Source organism: Mustelus asterias, chromosome 9 (assembly GCF_964213995.1).
Source record: "Mustelus asterias chromosome 9, sMusAst1.hap1.1, whole genome shotgun sequence".
NCBI lineage: Eukaryota > Metazoa > Chordata > Chondrichthyes > Carcharhiniformes > Triakidae > Mustelus > Mustelus asterias.
This window is the reverse complement of record NC_135809.1, coordinates 10,506,319-10,525,970: the sequence shown is the minus strand read 5'-3', so window position 1 is coordinate 10,525,970 and position 19,652 is coordinate 10,506,319. Positions and strand designations below refer to the sequence as shown.

The following is a 19,652-nucleotide window of genomic DNA, read 5'->3' as shown; positions in this document are numbered from 1 at the left end:
GTACACAATACTCCAAATTCGGCCTCACCAATGCCTTATATAACCTTACCATAACACTCCAACTTTTATACTCGATACTCCGATTTATAAAGGCCAATGTACCAAAGGCACTCTTTACGACCCTATCCACCTGTGACGTCACTTTTAGGGAATTCTGTATTAACATACAGTGAGAAGTGTTGTTCCTTGCACACTATACAGACAAAGCATGCTGTACATAGAGAAGGAAACGAGAGAGATTCATATCATGATGTTTGGCCTTTCAAAAATACCTCCATTAGACATGTATCATCATTAACAGCACTGGGTCAACATTCTGGAGCTCCCTATGTTACAGTAAGAAGTCTCTCAACACCATGTTAAAGTCCAACAGGTTTGTTTGGAATCATGAGCTTTCGAAGCACTGCTCCTTCATTAGCTGAGTATCTCACCTGATGAAGGAGCAGCGCTCCGAAAGGTCATGATTCATAGTGTGGCACGGTGGCACAGTGGTTAGCACTGCTGCCTCTCAGCTCCAGGGACCAGGGTTCGATTCCTGACTTGGGTCACTGTCTGCGTGGAGTTTGCACACACTCTTCGTGTCTGCGTGGGTTTCCTCTGGGTGCTCCGGTTTCCTCCCTCAGTCCAAAGATGTGCAGGTTAGGTTGATTGGACATGCTGCATTAACCCTTAGTGTCCTGGGATGTAATGGGTTAGAGGGATTAGTAGGGTAACTAAGTGGGGATAGGGCCTGGATGGGATTGTTGCTGGTATAGACTCAATGGGCCGAATAGCCTCCTGCACTGTAGGGATTCTATGGTTTCTAAACCTGTTGGACTTTAACCTGATGGTGTGAGACTTCTTACTGTGCCCTCCCCAGTCCAACGCCGGTATCTCCACCTCATCCCTACATTGCAGCAGTGTAGAAGTACCAGCAAAATTGCAGTGGTTCTAAGGCACGCCATCACCTTCACGAGAGCAACTAAGAGTGAGCACCAAATGCTAGCATTAACCATGATGCCTGCATCTTGAGGATTCATTGAGAGTGTATTTATCTTGCCCTTTAACTTGCCAAGTTCTTTCTTCCACCACCCTCGTTATTTCTCCTTTGAGATTTCCAATTCTCCACTGCTTGTGCTCTCTGAGCTTATTGCTGTCCAGAAGATGCCCATGTGTTGGCTGCCTAATGTTAAGAAGTAATAAAGTTCATTAGCATACCACCTGGAAAGTAGTTAAATGGCTGCTTAACCCAGAATCTTTATGGTGGAAAAGATTGTCATCCTGGGGGAGAGATTATAGTAGCCAAGAGTCACGGTTTATTTTAGTTTTGGGTTCACTGTGTTTTTCACTCTGAGTACTAACCCCCATTTATTTTAATAATGTAAATTAGACTGTGGGTTGATATCAGTTTACCACTTGATGCTCTAAGCTTGAGGGGCATGTTTGTGCATGTTTGCATGGAAAATGTATTAAAATGTCATTACTTTGAGGAAGACCAGTTGACTTGTCCATCGTTTGTTTGCAGTGGAAGCCTTAAATTCCTAAACGGTTCTAGGGATTATCCCACAACTTTTTTTTTCAAGAGTCCATGGGAGTAGAACAAGCTGATCTGCCAAATTTACATTTTAACATTTTTAAAAAATTAATTCATGGGACATGGGCATTGCTGGCTGGCCAGCATTAATTGCCCATCCTTCGTTGCCTGGGGGCAATTAAGAGTCAACCGCATTGCTGCGCCTCTGGAGTCACATGTAGGTGAGTCCAAGTAAGGACAGCAGATTAGGGCAGCATGGTGACAGTGGTTAGCACTGTTGCCTCACAGCGCCAGGGACCCTGGTTCAATTCCCCCTGGGGTCACTGCCTGTGCGGGGTCTGCACATTCTCCCCGTGTCTGCGTGAGTTTCCCCCGGGTGCTCCGGTTTACTCCCACAGTCCAAAAGACGTGCGGGTTAGGTATATTGACCATGCCAAATGCGCCCTCAGTACCCGAACGGGGGCCGGGGTTTGTCACAGTAACTTCATTGCAGTGTTAATGGAAGCCTACTTGTGACTAATAAACAAACTAACTTTAAAATACAAATTTCCAATGATGCTGTCTCGAACAAAGATGGGCAAATCCACCACTGGTTGTGGGCAGTGGAGTTGAAGATCCCGGGTGTGGACACTTGTTTATTCCGTCTTTCTTTCTCTCGTCTCATTTTTAGCCGGACCAGTAAGGCCTTCAGCAACAAGCAGACTGTGAAACAGTGTGGCTGCTCGGAAGTGTACCGAGACTGCCTGCAAACATTCCTGCCGGCTCTGAGTTGCGCTCTGCAGAAGGAGGTGCTGCGGAGTGGTGTGCGCACCTTTCTCCACAGAATGATCATTTGCCTAGAGGAGGAGGTTCTCCCGTTCATTCCCACTGCCTCGGAGCACATGCTTAAGGACTGTGAGGCCAAGGATCTTCAGGAATTTATTCCGCTTATTAATCAAATTACAGCAAAATTTAAGGTACACTTATGAATAGTTTTGAATCTACTCCAAATGTCTTCCTGGCTCGGTGGTAACATTCTAGTCTGAGTCATATGTGTGCGTTCAAGAGCCACTCCAGAGTATTCAGCAGAAAATGTCAGCCCACGCTTCAGTATTTAGGGAGTGCTGCACTGTTGCAGGCATCATCTTTCAGATGAGACATTAAACACAGATGCTATTTGGTTGGATGTTAAATGTATATATATATATATATATCCATGGCATTATTCAAAGAGTGGGAAGGGGTTCTTCTGATTCTCTTTGCCAGTGACCCTTCAATCAATAGCATCAAAACCAAACAACTGTTCATTTGTTTTGTTGCAGTTTCTGGGGTTCTGCTGTGTGCAAATTGGCTATTGCATTAGCTTCCACAATACCTACATTTCAAGACACAGTGAGAAGTCTCACAACACCAGGTTAAAGTCCAACAGGTTTATTTGCAATCACGCGCTTTTGGAGCGCTGCTCCTTCCTTGGGCGACTCACTTGATGAAGGAGCAGCGCTCCGAAAGTACATGATTGCAAATTAACCTGTTGGACTTTAACCTGGTGTTGTGAGACTTCTTACTGCGCCCACCCCAGTACAACGCCGGCAACTTCACACCATATATTTCAAGAACGAAACTAATTGACTGTAAAATGCTTTGAGAGGTCCAAAGGATGTACACACAAGCGTTAATTCTTTCAAATCAAATCATGAGTCGATTGATAGCTTGAGAGTTGACATCCAACACGTGTTTTCACCTGATATTTCTCCACACCTTTCATATATGGGCGGCACGATGGCACAGTGGTTAGCACTGCTGCCTCACAGTGCCAGGGACCCGGCTTCAATTCCGGCCTCGGGTGACTATCTGTGTGGAGTTTGCACGTTCTCCCCATGTTTGTGTGGGTTTCCTCCCACACTCCAAAGATGTGCGGCTTAGGTTGATTGGCCATGCTAAATTGACCCTCAGTGTCAGGGGGATTAGCAGGGTAAATACGTGGGGTATTGGGGATGGAGCCTGGGTTGAATTGTTGGCAGTGCAGGCTCCATGGGCCGAATGGCCTCCTTCTACACTTGTAGGGATTCTGGTATGGCTGGGTTGGAGGCACCACAGCAGCAGGGGGAGCACTCGCCACATGCAGTCGCAGGGAACTGCCTGAATCGAAGAACAATGAAACTCAACTAAGACAAACAGGGAGAGGCGTAATGCTTACAGTTCAGGGTAATAGGGCCATTTGACTGTGACTCATTTGGTTAAAGCGTTTCTTTAGTGAGCTGATGAATTCTAGAATTTTCTGCACGAGCAGTCTTTATGATGGTTACCGAATTTATCATTTAAAGCAGCAGAGTAACAGGTGTTATCCGCAAAAAGCGAGGATGTCAGATTGGCTTTTGGAGTGGGGCTGCTGCAAGAAAGCGGCGAATGGGGAAGTGCACACAGCTGCAAGTGGGCAGCAAATAAAGTGGCAAGTGGGGCATTGAGCGCACCGTGACGTTATATGCATCGCACATGCACCTCTGGGGCTGAATGGCTGCTGGCATCCTGTACATGACACGCGCCCATGATGTCAAGTGGCACCAACTTCCTGTTCCATTGCAGTGGGAAGAGATGGACCCGATATATAGCACGCTGCTAACTCCAGAGGCAAGGTTGTGTTGAGCAACTGTGGTTAATGCTGAAAGCACAGCTCAGACTTGGAAGCATGTCCAATCCACCTAACCAGTGTGTCTTTTGGTCTGTGGGAGCACACGGAGAAAACCCACGCAGACACGGGGAGAATGTGCAGACTCCGCACAGACAGTACCATAGAATCATGCCGTACAGAAGGAGGCCATTTGGCCATCGAGTCTGCACCAACCAAAATCCCACCCATAAACCCATGCATTTACGCTAGCTACTCCCCCTGACACTAAGGGGCAATTTTGCATGGCCAATCCACCTAATCAGCACGTCTTTCAGACTGTGGGAGGAAACCGGAGCACCCGGAGGAAACTCACACAGATACGGGGACAATGTGCAAACTCCACATAGACAGTGACCCAAGACTGAAATTGAACCCGGTCCCTGGCGCTGTGAGGCAGCAGTGCTAACCACTGTGCCACCGTATGTTGGAACAGTTTGTAACAAGTCTATTTAAGATGGCCTATTTTAAATCAATGCGTACCTAATAAGTCCCAAATACGGTGACTTTTCTTTGCATTTTGGTAACGAGTTGCTGATTTTTATTTGCTCAATGTGTTTCTCTTCACAGACACAGATTTCACCGTTTTTACAACAAGTATTTATGCCTTTGGTTCAAGCTATATTTGAAGTATTATCACGACCAGCGGAAGAGAATGACCAAACTGCTGCGCTTGAAAATCAGATGTTACGCAGAAGTTACTTTGCGTTTCTGCAGACAGTTGCAGGGAGTGGAATGAGTGAAGTCATTGCCAATCAAGGTATACGGATTTGTAAATGAGCAAAAAGGATGAGTTTTCTTCCACACCTCTATTGTAATGACTTTTTTAAACTGGTACAACACAGAAGGAGGCCATCCAGCCAGCTCTGTAAAAGAGCTGTCCAATTAGTCCTCCTCCCACTGCTTTTCCCTCGTAGCCTTGGAGGTTTTTCCCTGGTCAAATATTTATCCTTTTGAAAGTTAACGTTGAAATCCACCCACCATCCTTCATTCCTGATCATTATAACCCGTAATGTATCTAAAACTAAAAATCTCCGTGCCTCTCTCTCTCTCTTGCCAGTTACGTGTCCACTGTTAACATCCCTTCCACTGTGGAAGCAGTTTACCTTTCCTGCTCTATAAAAACCCTCTGTGATTTTGAATGCCTTTGACTTTCTGTTCTCTCACCTTAGAGTTATTGAACAGTGACCGCACACAGGTTGCTCAGCCAATCCAGCCAGTGCTGGCTGTCTGCAAGAGCAACTTGCTTAGTTCCACCACACTCTCTTCCCGTGGATCACAAATTGTTTCTATTCAAATAAGTATCACATTCTGTTCCGAAAACCATGTTTACATCTGTCTCCACCACACATTCAGACAGTGCATTCTAGATCCTAACCACTCGCTGTGTGAATCTGTCTCCACCACACTCTCAGACAGTGCATTCCAGATCCTAACCACTCGCTGTGTGAATCTGTCTCCACCACACTCTCAGACAGTGCATTCCAGATCCTAACCACTCGCAGTGTGAATCTGTCTCCACCACACTCTCAGACAGTGCATTCCAGATCCTAACCACTCGCTGTGTGAATCTGTCTCCACCACACTCTCAGACAGTGCATTCCAGATCCTAACCACTCGCAGTGTGAATCTGTCTCCACCACACTCTCAGACAGTGCATTCCAGATCCTAACCACTCGCTGTGTGAATCTGTCTCCACCACACTCTCAGACAGTGCATTCCAGATCCTAACCACTCGCTGTGTGAATCTGTCTCCACCACACTCTCAGACAGTGCATTCCAGGTCCTAACCACTCGCTGTGTGAATCTGTCTCCACCACACTCTCAGACAGTGCATTCCAGATCCTAACCACTCGCAGTGTGAATCTGTCTCCACCACACTCTCAGACAGTGCATTCCAGATCCTAGCCTCTTGCTGCATAAAGATTTTCCTCGTGTCGCCTCTGGTTCTTTTTGTCACTCACTCTAAATTGGTGCTCCTGTTCCTCGACCCCTCTGCCAGTGGAACCACTCCTGATTTTGACCGCCTTCATCAAATCTCTGCTCTTTAAGGAGAACAGTTTATCCACTCTGGAACCATTCTCCGAACTCTCTTCTGCACCTTCTCTATTGCCTCCACATCCTTCCTAAAGTCTGATGCCCAGAATTGGACACCGTACCAGTGTTTCATAAATATTCACCATAAATCCTTACTTTATTACTGTATGCCTCTTATTTATAAAGCTTGGGATCCCAATTAAAGTTTATTTATTAGTGTCACAAGTAGGCTTACATTAACACTGCAGTGAAGTTTGGGATTTTCATAAAAGTATTTAACAACGCTCGTAATAATGGGACATGGAATGAAGGAGAAATGCGGCGACATAAAGTAAAAGTTTATTTATTAGTCACAAGTAGGCTTACATTAACACTGCAATGAAGTTACTGTGAAAATCCCCTAGTTGCCACACTCCGGTGCCTGTTCGGGTACACAGAGAATTTAACATAGTCAATGCGCCTAACCAGCATGTTTTTCAGACTGTGGGAGGAAACCGGAGCACCCAGAGGAAACGCACGCAGACATGGGGAGGACGTGCAGACAGTGACCTAAGCTGGGAATTGAACCCGGGTCCCTGGCGCTGTGAGGCAGTGCTGCCCTTGTCATCTCAACCTGAAAGGATATCAGAACAAATGCAAAGTTTGCCTATCGTAATGAATGGCGGAATGGGCTCGAAGGGCTGAATGGCCTACGCCTACTATTGTTTATGTATTCAGCATAATTGTTGTTATAAAGGTGAAATTATTTTTCTCTTTGCTCCAGGTGTACAGAATGTAGAGCACGTCCTGTTTACAGTCATTCAAGGAGCAGTAGAATTTCCAGATCCAATTGCACAAAAAACCTGCTTTATCATCCTTTCAAAATTAATCGAACTTTGGGGTAAGGATCACGATAGTCCTCGCGTAACAAGAGCAGCCTCATTTTGTTTTTAACCAACTGCCTGGTTTAACCGATTGTCATTAATTCCAGGGGGTAAAGATGGCCTCTTAGGATTTGAAGACTTCATCTACAAACACATTGTCCCAGCTTGCTTTCTGGCGCCACTTAAACCAACTTTCGATTTAGCTGATGCACAAACAGTCTTGGTGTGTATTGTACATTTTACTAAAACTCTTAACTTGCAAGCTAATCTTCAAGCTTTTTTTTTTAAAAACTCACTCTCATTCTCTAATATTGAAGAAACCGAGGTTGAATTTGACCTGTTAACATGCTAGGTACTGATTCTCATTTCAAAAGAGAAAGTGCTGGAAAATCTCAGCGGGTCTGGCAGCCTCTGTAAGGAGAGAAAAGAGCTGACGTTTCGAGTCCAGATGACCCTTTGTCAAAGCTGAGATCGCGGCTTTCAGCTTTGACAAAGGGTCATCTGGACTCGAAACATCACCTCTTTCCTCTCCTTACAGATGCTGCCAGACCTGCCGAGATTTTCCAGCATCATTTTTGGTTTCAGATTCCAGCATCCGCAGTAATTTGCTTTTATGCTGATTCTCATTTAGTCGATTAATTTATTCTTTCATGGGATGTGTCACTGACAAGGCCAGCATTTGCTGCCCGTCCCTATTTGTCCTTGAACTGAATGGCTTGCAAGGCTATTTCTGAGGGCTGTTAAGAGTCAACCACATTACTGTGGGTTTGGAGTCCCAAATAGGCCAAACTGGGTAAGGATGGCAGATTTCTTTGCCTGAAGGGCATTCGTGAACCAGATGGGTTTTTGCAACAATCCCTGATGGTTAGACTACTTTTATATTGCAGATTTATTAACTGAATTTAAATTCCACCAGCTGCTGTGGTCGGGTGTGAACCCATGTTCCCAGGGAATTACAGAAACAGAAAATGCTGGAAAATCTCCGCAGGTCTGGCGGCATCTGTGGAGAGAGAATAGAGCCAACGTTTCGAGTCTGGATGACCCTTCATCAGAGTCAGGCTCAAAATGTTTCTCTCTGTCTATTCCCTCTCCTCAGAGATGCTGTCAGACCTGCCGGGATTTTCCTGCATTTTCTGTTTTTGTTTCAGATTCCAGCAATTGCAGTATTTTGCCTTTCACCTGGGCCTCTGGATTACCAGTACAGTGACATTACCACAATGCCACAATCTCCCGCCAAATGTATCTTATTGTAGAGCATACTTGAGTTAAATTAATGTTCTTTGTACATCATGCGCGAGACTCCGGTACGGTCACTATTTATCCTTCCACCCATGTCATTTTGCCTTGGCATAAAAGTTATAGCCTAATGAATAAAATGCTTAATTTTGAGTCTCATAAATGTCAGTTACTGTCGTCAGGGATTACTGAGAGTCATATGTAGCCCTCTCCACCATCACTCCTGACTCGTGCCTTGTAGGTAGTGGACAGGCTTTGGGGGGGGTCAGGAAATGAGTGACTCACCACAGTATTCCCAGCCTCTGACCTACTCTTGTAGCCACAGTATTTGACTTGCAAATTATTTGATTTATTATTGTCACATATATACAGTGCAAATCATTGTTTCTTGAGCACTACACAGACAAAGCGTACCGTTCATAAAGAAGGAAAGGAGAGGGCGCAGAATGTAGTGTTGCAGTCCGAGAGTAGAGTTTTAAAAGCACAGAACGAGTAAAAGATAGAATTAGAGGGTGTGCTGGGGAATAGCTCGCAAGAGATCACCACGCTGTGGCGCCATCTTGGATCATTAATCATGCCAATATTTCCGCAGTTTAATTAACTCTGAACCTATGTTTAACGATTATTAACAAGGGCAGCTGCTGCCAAGCAAAGTTGGGTCCTACACAGCTTCACTCAAAGTTGTTCCCACCTCTTGATGACCTTAGTGGTCGGATTCTCGGTGCAATTGTGAACAAATCCCGACAGTTTAGTGAGGTTTCCTGTCTGTGTTTTTAAGCATGCCGGTCACTCATCTCTTTGGTTTTGCCATCTGCCGTATTTAGCTGGCAAATCGTAGTTACACTAGCATACTTGCTATGAACAGTGAAGACCAAAGGGTGACACGGTGGCACAGTGGTTAGCACTGCTGCCTCACAGCGCCAGGGACCCAGGTTCGATTCCCGGCTTGGATCACTGTCTGTGCAGAGTCTGCATGTTTTCCCCGTGTCTGCGAGGGTTTCTTCTGGGTGCTCCCCCCTCAGTCTGAAAGACGTGCTGGTTAGGGGCATTGGCCATGCTAAATTCTCCCTCTGCGTCCCCAAACAGGCGCCGGAGTGTGGCAACTGGGGGATTTTCACAGTCACTTCATTGCAGTGTTAATATTTGTGACACTAATAAATAAAGTTTAAAAATATGCCGGATTGTAAAACTGCAATTTGTCCATTTTTGTCAACTTTTATTGCGAAGGATGGTTAAAATAATTTTTTGTCTCTCAACAGGCTTTATCTGAGTGTGCAATAACATTGAAAACAATTCATCTCAAAAGGGTGATGACCTTTCTTTTATCTATGCTGAATTTGTTTTTTTTTTTAAAAAGTTACTCGAGTCAGTTTCAAAGTGATATGAATGTAACTCTGGTATTTGTGTTGTTGCTCACTGTGTATTTTAGGGACCTGAATTCATTCAATATCTTCAGCAAGATTACCTGCTTTCATTGCAGGTAGCCCCAGAAATAATCCAGGTAAGTGAGAGTTTGGCTTTGAGCACTTTTTGAATTTGCAGTGCGTTTGGAACTTTATTTTTGGACGGCTCTTGCTTACAAATATTTTGGAGCTAAGCTTTTATGAGGTACTAAACTTCAAAAATGACTGGCAATTGACCATTTACGATGAACAGAATTGTGATGGTGCAATTTTTCTCCCACCTGGGCAAGAATGTCCCGTATATGAGGAAGGCTCAGCCTTTCAATGCTGGATTATACAGAAAGGTGAACCTCCCTGTACGAGGAAGAGATATCCAGTGTGCGCAAGATTCCAAAACTGCCCTCCCCACGCAGAATGGAAGGCTTCCATTTCATTACAGCTAGTTTTTCCCAGTTACGGGGTGGCACAGTGGGTTAGCACCGCTGCCTCACAGCGCCAGGGACCCGGGTTCGATTCCCAGCTTGGGTGACTGTCTCTGCGGAGTCTGCACGTTCTCCCCGTGTCTGCGTGGGTTTCCTCCGGGTGCTCCGGTTTCCTCCCGGAGTCCGCCTGACGTGCTGGTTAGGTACATTGGCCGTGCTAAATTCTCCCTCAGTGTAACCCGAACAGGCGCCGGAGTGTGGCGACTAGGGGATTTTCACAGTAACTTCATTGCAGTGTTAATGTCAGCCTACTTGTGACACTAATAACAAAAAAATGGCTCTTTTCCCCCACTCCCTCCAGTTCTTTCTATATTAGTGTATCAAAGATCTTTTCCGGTATTTAGAAAATTGACATGGAACCAAGTTAAAATTGGGTTGTGCATCAATAGACAGAATTAACAACAGCTCCCTAGCTGGGTAAACTGAGCCAAATGAGCCATTATTCAGGTGTCCCAGCTGTATGTAGAGGTGTTACAAAGTCTCGCACAGTATTTACGGCACAAGGACAGGCCACTCGGCCCAACAGGTCCATACTGGTATTTATAACCCATACAAGCCACACCAGCCCTATTTCATTTCACCATATCTTGTTTCTCCCTCATCTGTATGTCTAGCTTCCCTTTATCTTTGCAATCTGCCTAAACCAATCCTTGTGGTAGTGAGTTCCACATCGTAACCATCTCTGGGTGAAGTTTCACCTGGATTCCTCATTGGATTTGTTAATGACCAGCATTTGACTCCTAGTTTTTCTCTCTCTCCCCCCCCCCCCCCCCAAACATTTACCCAATCAAAGCCTTTCATAATGTTGAAGACCTCAATTAGGTCACCCTTCAGTCATCTCTTTTCTAGAGAAAAGAACCCCAATCTGTTTTGATGGTTATAACTTATTCATTAGTGTCACAAGTAGGTTTACATTAACACTGCAATGAAGTTACTGTGAAAATCCCCTTAGTCGCCACACTCCGGCGCCTGTTCGGGTACACTGAGGGAGAATTTAGCACGGCCAATGCACCTAACCAGTCTTTCGGACTGTGGGAGGAAACCGGAGCACCCGGAGGAAACCCATGCAAACATGGGGAGAACGTGCAGACTCCACACAGATCCAAGCCGGGAATTGAACCAGAGTCCCTGGCACTATGAGGCAATAGTGTTAAACCTCTGTGCCACTGTAGTCGATCTTTTTAGTTTTGATGTTTTAATTTGCACATTCTCCAGTGCCTCTTATGCCCTTTCTATAGCAAGGTGATCGAGACATTTCATATTACTCCGTGTGATCCAACAATGCAGGTATATTTTAGATTATTTAGAAATTAACATTGAGAGCCTTCCTGTAAATCAACAGCTGAATACAGAACAAAAGACACGGTTTACTCCTCTTCTCAATTGCCCCTCTCTCCCCACCCCTGGATAGCACAACCTCTACTTTTATTCAGCTTGATTGTGAAATGAAATGTGGAAATATTTATGCTCTTGCTTGACGACCGTGCTAATGCTGTGAATGGGGTCTGAATATTTGTGTCCCACACCTTATGTACGGTGGTGTGATTAACAGAGCCTGCTCACCAGTGGTGTAATACTGAAAACTCTGCAATAGATAACACACTGATGCCTTGGACATCAGTAGGTCTGGCAGCATCTGTGGAGAAGACAGAGAAGTTGATGTTTCAGTATCGCAGATACCATTTTAAAAAGGACGGGGAAGCATACACCATGTGCACACGTGGGAAAATAATCTGAAGTGCTTGGTTGGAGAGCAGGACATTTCTAAATGAGAAAGAGAGACATGGAGTGAATACTGTAGATTGCAGCATATAAGTCCAGTGTGTCAGATAACGCCAGTTTCTTCTGTGCCAAAAATCATGTTTTTGCTTATACTCCACATACAAGTCGAACCACCTCTTTTCAGTTTGTACCTCAGATTTGCATCCCCCAGAAATACTTGTTTTCCTTGCCTTATTCTGTGAGTTGGTGCCTGGGATCAAACAAGCAACACCCATGCAAAGATGCACAAGACAGGCCCATACAGAGCAGTCTACACATGGCTTGGCAAACGACAAACAAAGTCCTCTGGCCAAGAAGAATGAAATACGAAGCTGCTTTCAAGCTGGAAGCTAAAAGGTGTAAAATTTTCGAACTCATCAAATCGCTGTGCTGCAGCAAGGAACTAGATGTTGGTGGAAAAACCTGGTGCAAGAATGGGAGGAGGAGGAATGCCCCATGAAGAAGATCATAGAAACCCTACAGTGCAGCAAGAGGCCATTCGGCCCATCGAGTCTGCACCAACCACAATCCCACCCAGGCCCTACCCCCACATCCCTACATATTTACCCACTAACCCCTCTAACCTATGCATCCCAGGACACTAAGGGGCAATTTAGAATGGCCAATCAACCTAACCCGCACATCTTTGGACTGTGGGAGGAAACCGGAGCACCCAGAGGAAACCCATGCAGACACGGGGAGAATGTGCAAACTCCACACAGACAGTGACCAAAGCCAGAATTGAATCTAGGTCCCTGGGGCTCTGAGGCAGCAGTGCTAACCACTGTGCTACCGCGCCGCCCTGATTGATGTCAAAGATCAAATGCGGCGTTTTAACAGGAACCAGCGACTTGCCTGATCTTTAAGCTGCATGCATCGGAATGGGCCTTCGAAATTCATCTGGCTGCGTTGTCATCAGAAGTGCAATACACATGAGCCAAATCGAAGATTTCAGACTGACCGCTACTTTCTGTCAGCGCTTTATGGAACAAAACAGTCTAGTGTTGGTCTAGAAGACCAAGATTGCTCAGAGGCTACCAAGAGACCTCCGTGCCAAAGTTTCTAGTTTCCAGCAGTTCATCAGACAGAAACAAAAACACAAGCACCAATAAAGTCACGTTGACAACGTGGATGAAAGGCCCGTGAATATTGATACGCCCAACAACCAAACTGGAGTGGAAAGATCTGAAAACAGTAAAACCCACAGGACATAAGAGGACAAAAATTCACAGCAGTACCGGGTCTGCATGGCTGACAATGAAATTAAAGCCTGTTGTAATTTTCAAACATCAAACCGCGTTGAACATCATGTTCCCTGCCAGCACTTTTCTGCACGTCCATGACGAGGGTTGGATGGATGGCACTGGGGTGAAGTTATTCTTTCCGGATGTATCACAGCTTGGTATGGCTCCTCCTGCTCCGTCCAAGACCGCAATAAACTACAAAGGATCGTGAACAAAGCTCCGTCCATCGCTCAAACCAGCCTCCCACCCACTGACTCTTTCTATACTTCCCGCTGCCTTGGAAAAGCAGCCGGCATAATCAAGGACCCCCACACACCCCGGACGTTCTCTCTTCCACCTTCTTCCATCGGGAAAACGATACAAAAGTCTGAGGTCACGCACCAACCGACTCGAGAACAGCTTCTTCCCTGCTTCCATCAGACTTTTGAATGGACCTACCTCGCATTAAGTTGATCTTTCTCTACATCCTAGCTATGACTGTAACACCACATTGTGCGTACTCTCCTTTCCTTCTCTATGAACGGTATGCTTTGTAAAGCGTGCAAGAAACAATACTTTTCACTGTATAACAACACTTGACAATCAAATCAATAAGGTGAAAGATAGGAGCAGGAGGAGGCCATTTAGCCCCTTGAAGTTGCTCTGTCAGTCAATAAGATCATGGTTGATTTTAAAAACTCCACTTGCCCGTCCCCATAACTCTTTGGTTCCTTTTGTCAATCGGATGTCTGAACAAATTGAAGGCAGAGTTAGGCAATGACCATTGCTACCTGTGGAAGAGCATTCCAAAGACTAACGACCCTGAGAGAAGAATCTCCATCTTAACTCAGAAACTCTTTATTTTGAAATTGTGCCCTCTCGTTCTAGATTCTCTTGTCAAGGGGAAACGTCCTTTCAGCATCTACCCTGTCAAACCCCCTCAGAATCTTGTATGTTTCAACGAGAGCACTTTCATTTTTCTGAACTCTTCGAGCATGTATAGGCCCAACCTGCTCAACCTTTCCTCATAAGCTGATTCTTGGGATGAAGGGATTGTCTTGTGTATCATCTATGAACTACTGCCAAAGCAACGATATCCTTTAAATGAGGGGACCAACACTGTGCACACTACTCCAGGTGTAGTCTCACCAATGTCCTGTACAATTGTAGCAAGACTTCCCTATTCTTGTACTCCATCCCCCTTGGATTGAAGGCAGATTTGATCGTTTTAATACATTGCATTTGCATAGATGATGGACAAGACATACTTTGGGGAATCAGGAGGTGAGTTAATGCCTCAGAATTCCCAGCTTCTGATCTGTTCTTGTAACCATGGATTCTGATGTATGCAAACAGCCGATTAAAAACAATTGAGCTTGGTGTGGGACATGTTTGGGTCAAGATGTGCCTGCAAGGAAATAACACCTACATTGCAGCAATTATACCAGGAAAGCTCATGTTCCTTGTTCAATCTTTAGACGTGTGCCTCAACAAGCCATCGTTATCATCCCAGTTAATGGGCGGGAAGGTCCCAGATTAGAACCCTGTCTCAAAAAACCATAACTTGTACTTTTATTTCTTAAGAAAAGGTGGGTGAACAGAGACACCAAGCTACCAATTGGCTTTTAACTACAAAGAAAGAACATTTATTAAACCTGAAAAGCTTGATTATAATACAATACTTCTTCACTCCCACTTCTATCTTTACAAATGGACACAGATTTAAAGGATAACACAGGTTACAAAATATATCTTGTGCTTTGCAAGTCCACAAATCCTTGAAGGTGGCAACACAGGTGGAGAAGGTGGTGAAGAAGGCATATGGTATGCTTGCCTTTATAGGACGGGGTATAGAGTATAAAAGCTGGAGTCTGATGATGCAGCTGTATAGAACGCCGGTTAGGCCACATTTGGAGTACTGCGTCCAGTTCTGGTCGCCGCACTACCAGAAGGACGTGGAGGCGTTGGAGAGAGTGCAGAGAAGGTTTACCAGGATGTTGCCTGGTATGGAGGGTCTTAGCTATGTGGAGAGATTGGGTAGACTGGGGTTGTTCTCCTTGGAAAGACGGAGAATGAGGGGAGATCTAATAGAGGTATACAAGATTATGAAGGGTATAGATAGGGTAAACAGTGGGAAGCTTTTTCCCAGGTCGGAGGTGACAATCACGAGAGGTCACGGGCTCAAGGTGAGAGGGGCGAAGTATAACTCAGATATCAGAGGGACGTTTTTTACGCAGAGGGTGGTGGGGGCCTGGAATGCGCTGCCAAGTAGGGTGGTGGAGGCAGGCACGCTGACATCGTTTAAGACTTACCTGGATAGTCACATGAGCAGCCTAGGAATGGAGGGATACAAACGATTGGTCCAGTTGGACCAAGGAGCGGCACAGGCTTGGAGGGCCGAAGGGCCTGTTTCCTGTGCTGTACTGTTCTTTGTTCTATGATGATCTTGTAAATACACAGTCCCTGTAACCCAACAAGCTAACTGTGGTCAGATGCACCCCTTCCTGGCAGATGCCACTCAATAGATTATCTGTGAATTTCTCCTCCAATTCCCCCAGATGATCTTTACACTGTGAGCTAACTGACTTCACTGGGCTTCGGCTTCCAGACGAGTGTTTCCAAACTCCACTTTCAAAGAGTAATGTCTTAGAATCTTCTTCCCTCAGCTGCTCCCAGCAAGGATCTGCTTCCAGGTTTTATAACTCTCCTTTCTGTATTATTTTGTCTTTAATAGGCACAAGCTTTCTCACAATCTCTCAGGTACTCAGTCCCCTAATTATTATTCCAAAAAAATTGGAAATAAGGACACCCGACCTTTACGATTGCTTCAGATATCTGACTTTTCTCTAGCCAACGTCAATTGCTGTGCTCTTCCCAATTTTGCCTTAACTTCAATGAATAGTATCCTGCTTAAATCTCAATTCCCATTTTCCTTTTGACTTCAGTCTTCATGGAAACCTGTTTTTATTAACTAGTTTCTGGAACTAGCTTTCTTGCCCATTACTCCATCCACTCTATGGCTTTCTTGCTTCCAGCAGAGCTGGAAGCTGTTCACTCTTTAGCTTCTAGCCACATCAAGCAGGAGTTGGGACACTTTGCGGCACAGTGGTTAGCACTGCTGCCTCACAGCACCCGGAACCCAGGTTCGATTCCCGGCTTGGATCACTATCTGTTGTGGAGTTTGGACGTTCTCCTCATGTCTGCGTGGGTTTCCTCCGGGTGCTCCGGTTTCCTCCCACATTCAGAAAGACTTGCTGGTTAGGTGCATTGACCCGAACAGCGCTGGAGTGTGGTGAGTCGGGGAATTTCACAGTAAACTTCATTGCAGTGTTAATGTAAGCCTACTTGTGACACTAAGAAATTAACTTTAACTTCCTGGCAGAAGTAATATAACCCAGGGACAGTTGTCCCATCCATCTGTCCCTCACTGATTGGGATTGGTTGCAACAGCCTGGAAATACCCCAAAGCATTAAAGATGTCTGTTTGCATCTCCTTTTTATATTTAAAAAAAAAAATGCTTTCTTTCATTGGAATTTAGAAGAATGAGGGGTATATCTTTTAGAAACATAAAATTATGAAGGGAATAGATAAGATCGAAGCAGGGAGGTTGTTTCCACTAGTGGTGAAACTAGAACTAGGGGGCATTGCCTGAAAATAAGGGGGCGCAAATTCGGGACTGAGTTGAGGAGGAACTTCTTCACCCAAAGGGTTGTGAATCTGTGGAATTCCCTGCCCAGTGAAGCAGTTGAGACTACCTCATTGAATGTTTCTAAGGCAAGGATAGACTTTTGAACAGTAAAGGAATTAAGGGTTATGGTGAGTGAAACTGAGTTCACGAAGAGATCAGCCATGATCTTATTGAATGGCGGAGCAGGCTCAAGAGGCCAGATGGCCTACTCCTGCTCCTAGTTCTTGAGTTCTTTTGTAATAATATGCTGTAGTGGAACTGGGAGGGAAATCTTTCAAATGTTTAAGCTTGTGTATTTATATTTTCAGGAGTTCTGTCAAGCTCTTCAGCAAGCTGATGGAAAAATCTTTAAAAATTATCTAAAGGTAGGTTAATATCTTTCCTATAACTCCCCATCTCTCTAACTCTTTCCTCCTTCAAGACCTTACTTTAAACCTACCCTTTTTGACCAAGCTTTTGGTATCTGACCTAACATGTATGTGGTTTGGTGTTCCAAGTTACTCTATAGTGCTCTTGTGAAATAAGTTGGGACGTCTCCTTACCATTAAAGGTGCTGTATAAATATCTTGTTGGGTTCTCCACTTAACACACCCTGCTAGGAATGGTGCTCCCTAGTTATTGGTGGTATTTGTGCTGGAGAATATCTTAAGGGAGTAAAATTCAACAAAACCAGACATAGATTGTCCTTTGGAGATCGAGCCACAGTGATGTGCATCTGTGCCAAATATTGGATGATAATGGAAACTTCCCAAGTTTTCTTGCTTTCTCAAGATTTATAAATGTCAAACAAAATAATTGTAGAATCCCTGTAGTGCGGAAGGAGGCTATTCGGCCCATTGAGTCTGCACCAATGTTTTCAACAGATCACCCCATCCAGGCCCTATCCCCATAACTCCATGTATATGTATATTCTGCTATTCGCTCTAACCTCCATCTTGGGGCGACACGGGAGCACAGTGGTTAGAACTGTTGCTTCATAGTGCCAGGGACCTGGGTTTGATTCCCAGCTTGGGTCACTGTGTGGAGTTTACACGTTCTCCCCATGTCTGCGTGGGTTTCCTCCGGGTGCTCCAGTTTCCTCCAACATTCTGAAAGACATGCTGGATAGGTGCATTTACCCGAACAGGCGCCGGACTGTGGGAAATTTTGCAGTAACTTCATTGCAGTGTTAATGTAAGCCTTACTTGTGACTAATAAATAAACTTTAAAACTTTAATCTTGGGACAATTTAGCTTGGCCAGTCCACCTTACCTGCACATCTTTGGAGTGTGGGAGGAAACCGAAACACCCGGGGGGGGGGGGGGGGAAACCCACGCAGACACGGGGAGAACGTGCAAACTCCACACAGTCACCCAAGGCCGGAATCGAACCTGGGTCCCTGGCACTATGAGGCAGCAGTGCTAACCACTGTGCCACCGGGCCATCCAGATAAACATGCAGTGTTCCTGTATTGTACCAAATTCTACAGTGTATGAAGCAAGAGTGGCATTGTAAGTTAATGGGCATTGGCATTGCCCCCCAAAGAAAACTCTCAAATGTGCTTAAAATAGGAGACTAACTTTTTTTCCCCCCTCCTCTCTTGCAGGTATTCTTTCATCGGGCAAAGCCTTGAGAATGAACCTAAAGACCTTTTTTAGCGTTTCAAGAATCAACATTTTCATTTCATTTATTGCAGATCGCCCCCTGCAAAAACCTTGTGCGGTTCTCCCCCCCCCCCCCCCCCCCCCCCCCTCCCCCCTGCCCTCAGGGGCTTTCTGTGTTTTGTGTAGGCTGTCTATTTTAGCTCAATTTTATTTAAATTACATTGAAAGTAATTTGTTAACCAATTTACTTACTTTTTGGAGACCCGTTTATTGAGAAGGTGTCAGTGCTGTGGCCCAAGCACCGTCGTTCCTGTATAATAAACTTCGAATTACACGCTGTGGTATGAAGGCAGCATTTCAATGCCATATTATTTTAATTTTTTTTTTTGTGGGGGCAAAAATGTATTCAAATGAGCAGAGTTCATTGTAAAATATGGAATTTTTCTTGTTAATAGTGGTTGGCCATCACATTTTATGTAAATTTTTATGGCTTGATGAGAAAACATTGTCCTAGATGTCTAATAAGCTAAACATAAATTGCAGTCCCAGGCATATAATGAACTAAAATACATTTCAGTCAGATGTCTTTGCAAGTGTTTTATTGCTTTTTGAAAAACCTATTTAAGTATCTGTTCTTCATGTTATTTGCCTCTTGTTCTCAACTCAAAGCATCAACCAGAACTATTTATCCCCCGCATTTCATCCAGTGTGGATGCATCTCTCCTGTCGAATGCTCCGAGTTATCTTTCTGTATCTGGGCATTGTAAAGAAGGCCAGCAGATTGCTTCCCGGTGTAGGTTCTAAGCCTTTCGAAGTTTAAGTATGTTTGCATATGTTCAAGAAGTCTCACAACACCAGGTTAAAGTCCAACAGGTTTGTTTGGAATCACGAGCTTTCGGAGCGCTGCTCCTTCATCAGACCAGTCACCTGATGAAGGAGCAATGCTCCGAAAGCTCGTGATTCCAAATAAATCTGTTGGAGTTTAACCTGGTGTTGTGAGACTTCTTGCTGTGCCCACCCCGGGTCCAATGCCAGCACCTCCTCATCATGCATACATTTAAACCTTTAGGGCTGTCGGGCTCATGAATCTCTATCCTGAGTGATGGCGACAGCTGAAGAACGCCAATACAGACTTTGAGCTCGGGACTCTCCATGCACTTTCCTCTTTCACCACTGAAGAGAATCCTGGTGTCCAGGAACTCGAGAGAAAGTTCATTG

At 44.9% G+C, this 19,652-nt stretch overlaps 1 protein-coding gene across 2 annotated transcripts in view; it reads left to right on the top strand.

Moving 5' to 3' along the window:
* xpot (exportin, tRNA (nuclear export receptor for tRNAs)) overlaps nt 1-19,134 on the top strand; it is a 55,018-nt gene extending 35,884 nt beyond the window's left edge. The window contains exons 18-25 of one of the 2 annotated variants that reach the window (XM_078219678.1): nt 2,184-2,469; nt 4,728-4,917; nt 6,958-7,074; nt 7,165-7,280; nt 9,553-9,600; nt 9,723-9,794; nt 17,160-17,216; nt 18,437-19,134. In XM_078219678.1, coding sequence (XP_078075804.1) covers nt 2,184-2,469; nt 4,728-4,917; nt 6,958-7,074; nt 7,165-7,280; nt 9,553-9,600; nt 9,723-9,794; nt 17,160-17,216; nt 18,437-18,463 — 913 coding nt within the window. In that variant the 3' untranslated portion in view covers nt 18,464-19,134. The remainder of the gene's footprint in view (nt 1-2,183; nt 2,470-4,727; nt 4,918-6,957; nt 7,075-7,164; nt 7,281-9,552; nt 9,601-9,722; nt 9,795-17,159; nt 17,217-18,436) is intronic. The other variant, XM_078219679.1, reaches the window with a different exon arrangement.
* Nucleotides 19,135-19,652: the final 518 nt, after the last annotated feature.